At 41.6% G+C, this 6,762-nt stretch overlaps 1 protein-coding gene across 4 annotated transcripts in view; it reads right to left on the bottom strand.

The window, feature by feature from the left end:
* Positions 1–1,055: 1,055 nt before the first annotated feature.
* Positions 1,056–6,762, bottom strand: part of NUDT18 (nudix hydrolase 18) — a 440,532-nt gene continuing 434,825 nt past the window's right edge. For all 4 annotated transcript variants that reach the window (XM_044082949.1, XM_044082947.1, XM_044082948.1 and 1 more), the window contains one exon: positions 1,056–2,051. In XM_044082949.1, the coding sequence (XP_043938884.1) occupies positions 1,453–2,051 (599 nt within the window). In that variant the 3' untranslated portion in view covers positions 1,056–1,452. The remainder of the gene's footprint in view (positions 2,052–6,762) is intronic.

Here is a 6,762-nt window from a genome sequence, read left to right as displayed (position 1 = left end):
GTGGCATTTGAAAGACATGCATGAATGGGTGTGCCTTCGTTGAAGGTTGGGCATCGGGCTGGCACCTCGGCACCATAAAAATCAACTGCCAATCATTAGCTGAACAGAGTTCTGCTGTGGCGACCCCTAACCGGGAAAAGCCAAAAGAAGATGTGGGTGCACCTAAAGGTCGTATTTAACAGGGTAAATGCAGACTGTTTAGCTTCATATTTTTCTACTTTATTCCCTTTCAAATTGAGCCTCATTAAAATCAATTTGAACATATCAGGGTCATTAATCTGGCTAAAGACTGGAGTACTGCCTTACTACTTTTGTTTGCTCCTTATATGATACAAAATCACCACACTGACATCTCCTGATTTTTTAGGCTATAATAGGGCTTGATGGATTGTTTAGTCAATTTGTCTTAAATATGCCTATGAGCTTAGATTTTGAACTGACTTTCAGATTTTGAAACTTCCACGATCTTTATTAGCTAAAGCCCATTCTGTAGTGGTTTATTTGCATTTAGATCATACTAGCTTGACTAACAACTTTATTATAACTATTATTTTCTTACACTGTTCATGTTACTCCATAAAGTGCACAGGACATAATGCTTAAAGCTGAATGACTAATTGAACTTTACTGCCACCCTATGCTGCCCTGACTTTCATCTGTATGTCAGCTACACACAGCTTGCAATGACTTACAGGTTGATACAGAATACTAACGGTCAGCGGTTTACTGCTCTAGCTTCTGTACGATTGCAACCGATATCTGCAATCCTCTGACTCCTACCTGCTCCAAGTGCCAGAGAGCAGCAGTACCCAAGGAGAGAGAGCTTCTAGCTAGCATCACTGCAGTGTGGCTCCAGAATGATCCGGCTGCTGAAATAAAGAGCACTATCCTGTAGTGTAGTGCTCCGACAGCTAATCAGAAAACCTTCTTATCCATCAGCAGCTACTCTTGTTTTGGAGCGACTTGGCTTACTGTACTGGGATCCCTCTATTAAACCTGTACATTGACCTGACCACTGGAATTACACAATTAGTACCAGATATGGGTTACCATGATTTGTAAATATTGCACGTTTATTTTTAACAACGGTTTATGTTGAACTTAACTCTTATCAAAGTCTCAGTCAGGAAGACCAATATAGCAGAGTCCTTTACAGTATAATTTCTCATGTTTTATGTCCCAGAGGGAAGTAAAAGTCACTTTACTGCCTCACTTCACATACAGACTAAGGAGCTGGTGCTTTACATTCCATGCATGTTAACAAGCATTAGCTGGTAGAGAACAGAAGAATGTTTTACTTTTCTATGTAACATGCATGCATTTAAGGCTCACCAGAGAGAGAGAAAAAGTGCTCAACAGTTTTGTGGTTCATGCATTTATACCCTACCAGGACAGTATTTTTTCACATACTCTGTTACTAGTGTTATAAAATACTTTATGTCAGTCTCCAAATTAGCTACAAATTGGAATAAGAGAGCAGGATGCTAACCTTTCAATAATCATACTGTGTAGACTCTGTTTGTCCACCTTCCACCACTGCAGTCTATTTGTGTTCAGTGTGGGAGGCACACTAACATTAGAGTCACTGTAGAGAACACTTACAAGTGTGTTAAAGCAGATTCCATCAGCTTTCCCCACATTCTTTCCAAGGTGCTGTAATCCCATAATTCCATGTGTTTTGATCTTCACTAGGGGTAGATGCAGGCACTCTTTCATCAGTCGATAAATAGCCACTTCAATGCTGCAACAAATCTCCGAAGAGGAAGAGCCACAGGCTGTAACAGGAAGATGGAGACAATCCACAGTACTCAGCAACACCCATAAGTCATTGCTGTCATTGGTAAAGGCAACCATAACCCTCTGGCAAATCAGACTACAGGGCATTTCCTGAGGTAGAGTTCTGGGGTGAGTTGGACTTTCTCTATAGCGAACTCCCGCTTCAATTAGTGGAATTATGTCAGTAGCTCTCAGTGGGAGGGAAGTTGTCCGGTTCCACCAGCAGGCCTGGAGAGACTCTGAATCAGACTGCTCTGTTGTCTTCATAACTCCACCTAAACAAACAAAGGGAAAATAACACAAGTACAAGCATCACAAATCTACTAGTGTCAGGAGGCCACAGAGTGCTCATGTCTCACCACGTGGAGGCTGACATTTGGTGCACACATTTTGCTAGCATGTTGAAAAACTGAACTAGGTTCCTGTATACGCACAGTAAATTATTTATTTCATTTACTTGAATTTGTTTACCAGGGTAGAGCATTGACCAACTTCTATATCAGCCTGGGTTTAGAAAACAAAAAGCAGAAATGCAATTACATTAGAATAACATAACATGAACAGTCACAAGTACAATATTACAGAGACAACATGCAAAACAATGCATATGTATAAGGACAGTAAAAGAGCATAACATGAACAGTCACAATATTACAGAGACAACATGCAAAACAATGCATATGTATAAGGACAGTAAAAGAGCATAACATGAACAGTCACAAGTACAATATTACAGAGACAACATGCAAAACAATGCATATGTATAAGGACAGTAAAAGAGCATAACATGAACAGTCACAAGTACAATATTACAGAGACAACATGCAAAACAATGCATATGTATACGGACAGTAAAAGAACATGGGGGCAAGATGTCAAAGAGAAGCAGGTTTGTCTGATAAAGAAGGCTTCTGGGCCACAGAAGCCTGAGAAGACTTAGCAGGAGGAGCTCACCTACTACCCTTCCTGCCTTTGGTGGCTTAAGAAGACTACCTGCGAACAAAAGATGTAGTAGAACAGTTTCTCTGGAACTTAGGGTAGCGTTACCACCTGTCCCACTTTGCGAGGGACAGTCCCTCTTTCGGCAGTTGTGTCCTGACAAAAAATATTAAAAATGGCAAATGTCCTGAGATTGTAGGACATAATTATTTCCTATATTTTATGCAATAGTTGTATAAAACAGTTACTCTGTATCTAAAATACCTAAATGTTATAAGAAACAGAATAAGCAACTAAAATGCTACAAGAATCAGCTTTTATTTAGGCAACAAGTTAAGTTCTATCCTTTGTACTAACCGTGGGTATGTGTCGGCCTGTAAAATCTGATGTTTGTACTGAAAATGTCCCACTTTGGCCATTTGAAAAGGTGGCAACCCTAACTTAGGGATACAAAGATATGTTTAATATCCTGAAAGGGTTTATCATTTTCCTAAAGTGACAAACGTCTCAACACCAGCAGTCCCAAAGAGATGTTTGTTATTCAAAGCAGCATCCAGCACCATGGCCTTAATGTTTTCAGGCAAGGGCTGCAGGTGAAGTTAAGAATAACCCTTCATGAAAGACCCAAAGGCAGCAGCTCTGAACGATACATTAGTAGCATCATACCCACACTTGAGAGTGATGAACCAACTGAGAGGGTAGAACCTAAAATAGACTGAGCAGAAGATTTTGCTTCAGAAACAGGGCAATTGGAAATGACCTGAGAAGCCTGGGCAATCAGGGTCAGAGCATATCTAGTCATGTGGATCTGATAATTGATGCCCCAAAAGGCCAGAGTGGAAGCAGTATAAACCTTACCAATTCTTTCCTTTCCCTATTTTTAGAAGAGGGCAAAAGGCTAGAAGGCTTGTCAGAGGAGACTGACACTACAGCAGGGTCAGCAAAATAACATTTAAATAAGAATTGACATACTTCAGGAACCTTCTAGAACTGGTCTGGTTTCTTTAGAGCAGCAGGCTGAGAAACAGGAGACTTTGAAGCAGCTATAAAGGTGACTAACAAGGTAGCCAATACAGAAGGTACTGCAGAAGGTTTAGGAGTATCCACCTGAAGCAGCTAATAATACCTTTTCTGGATATCAGACACTTGAGAAGAATCCCACTTGAAGTATTCCATCATTCCAGCTATAGTGTCCCCAAAAGACAAGTCCTGAAAAGGAAATTCAGGACTTACAGACTGTTCTTCGCCAGAACCATAAGCCAAAGGTAACACCATCTGTGAAGAGTAAGACAGGGACTCATCAGATTCTGAATCATCTGCTGAGGAATTGGGTTCCCCTAGCTCACTTGGAAAGATAAGAAGTCCAAGGGGGAGCAGGGGCAGAAACCCCTTGGGGAGGCTTCAGGGCCATTAAGGCATTTAACAGGCCCTGAATAAGCTCCTGCTATTCCCTTTGAGGATCCATAGGATGTACAGAAGTATGCTTAGTCTTCTGCTTTTTCTTAACAGGGATGTCAGCTCTAACACCTGAGGTTCTGATCCTTGATGAGATTTAAGAATACCTGAAACCTCCTCCCTGACCAGAATCTGCAAAATACCTCTATGGCCCTCTGAGATAATCAACTGCGATTCCAATAGATATCTGGAGCAGACATCTGCAAAGCCTCAGAGGACATGCAAAAACAAGGATCCATGCCAGCCTCCAATGGGGTCACTGCAGAGGAATCCAATGTAGAGACTGGATGGCCTACAGAGCTTTCACACTCTTTTCAAGAGGGATGCCCAGGGCTGGACAGCCAAAGAATCTGGCCGAGATTTTTCAGCCTTCTTGCATAATAGGATCTTGGGGTTAGGAGATTCCACCATACTACCTAGGGTTAACAGTTTAAGCCTCTAGTTCTCAGGATATATGGCCAGGAAAGATAAGCCATTTAAGAGTTTTGGATACAAAGGCTTTGAAAATGCTACAGGACGTATGGTGGTGGGGAGCACCCAAAAAAAACAAACACTTTTTGTGCTTCCCACAATGACATTTTATCTTCTTGGATGACAAACTCAAGTTAACTAAAAGGTAACAAGAACAAGAATAAAAAAAAAAATTAAAAAAGACCCTAATGGGGCACTTATCTGACAGCTAGGTAGCCAGCACAGCAAAAGGGCTTTCGGACTGACAAGTGATGATTGCGTTCAGACTGGCAGCAGAGAGGGTCTGGGTAACTGCATCCAAATGTCACCTCTATTCCCTACCTCCTGTATGTGTGTGACAAAGCGCATACAAGATCGAAAGGCTTTGGTATATTTGCTGGAAGTTGGACTATCCTTGACAGGAGATCCGTACTGTGAAGAATACTACAACAGTGATACAGAAGGACATGTGCTGTGTATATGCTAAAAGGCTGCAGACTCAAACAACATGCACTGGATAAGGCTATCTCTTCTTTATAAGTTTAAGCACCTTCCATCTTCTCAAAGACTCTAATGCCATTAGGGTGTTTAAAATGGGCAGGAGCCTCAGCTTACCATGCAAGGCTCCAAACACCAGAACCCTAAACATGAGGTAAAAAGGAAGCAGATGAACAGGATAAAACATTAAACTCCCAAGGGTAAGGCAAATGTCATAGCCGATAACTCTGCTGGCTGAACCATAACCCCATTTGCCATCTAGGTCAAGAAGGAAAAAGATTCTGTTTATTATTATCTGCAGGGTGTTGTGGAAGAGAAGCAGCAGGAAGTGACAGATTTGTGGGAGCAATTACGATCTTCCAGTGTACCTTCAACACGTGCAACTCTTTTACTGAAACTAAACTGCTCAACAACACAGCATCCTTCCCGTCTTTGACCAGTGCTACAGTACCTTCAACACGTGCAACTCTTTTACTGAAGCTAAACACAGCATCCTTCCCCCGTCTTTGACCAGTGCTACAGTACCTTCAACACATGCAACTCTTTTACTGAAACTAAACTGCTAAACACAGCATCCTTACGGTCATTGACCAATGCTACAGCCAGCAAAAATCCAACAAACAAAAACTACAATACAGTAGACAACACTGAAAAGGCAAACAACTGTCCCCTTCCATTCTCACAGCTAGGAGATACTGTATGGACATTTTTAGGATTAACGTGACTGATCAGATAAAATATGACCCTGGATTCAATATCTAAAAATCAAGGAAACACCAACTTTAAGAAGCCTTTGCGCAGCTTACAGACTGAGAAAGATCCTTATAATGTGCAACGAAAAGTATGCCATTTCAAACCTCACAAAAACTGGAAAACAACTAAAAAAAAATACCCCAATAGAAACAACGCACTTTACACATCTAGGTTTGTCGCAGGGCCAGTCTCTCAACTTTCATAACCACACTGAAATGACCAGGAAAAGTATAAACACTTATTCTTGTCTTACAAAGTATCTTCTTTTCTCTCCAGACCAGCAACAGGTGAAACAGGCAATGCAGTCCTTATGGCTTAGCTGGGATATAGGTTCCCCATGATAGCCAGAGTCACCACTGCACAACCCATTGAAAACAAAATCTGCCACCTCACTTCACAGTCCTCCACCGGAAAACTACTGCACCCCCCCTCTCCAAACCCAGGTGTCCACCACAGTTTCCTACAGAGTTGAACTATACCTAGGGTCTCTCCTTTTCAGAGTACTTAAGCCAGGAGTCTTCCTGCCATAATAAAACCACCCACCCACAACCTTAGCAACTTCTGACAACCTCACTCAGCTTCCCAACCAAAATGCATTGTGCAAACCACTCCTCCTCTATTCTTGCACTCAAACTCTGGCAATCCCTCTCTCCTTACATGATAGGAAACTCTTACCCCACTTTCAGAGAACAGCTCAAAGGACTCCGGCATCATAAATCAGACTGCAAGTACTACTAAAATGAATGCCAATTTGTTTTTTCTCTGTTAATACTTGCTCATTCTTTCAATTGTCTGCTGGACTTTGTACCTTCTATGATTACTCCATTTTTGTGAATCGCTTCTGGGTTATTTGTTTGTCAATTTCTTCACCCAAGCAGTGCCTGTATGGTC

Source organism: Protopterus annectens, chromosome 9.part0, assembly GCF_019279795.1.
Source record: "Protopterus annectens isolate FY-2018-M chromosome 9.part0, PAN1.0, whole genome shotgun sequence".
Taxonomy (NCBI): Eukaryota; Metazoa; Chordata; order Ceratodontiformes; family Protopteridae; genus Protopterus; species Protopterus annectens.
Note: the sequence above shows the minus strand (reverse complement) of the source record. Positions and strands in the feature narration are given on the sequence as shown.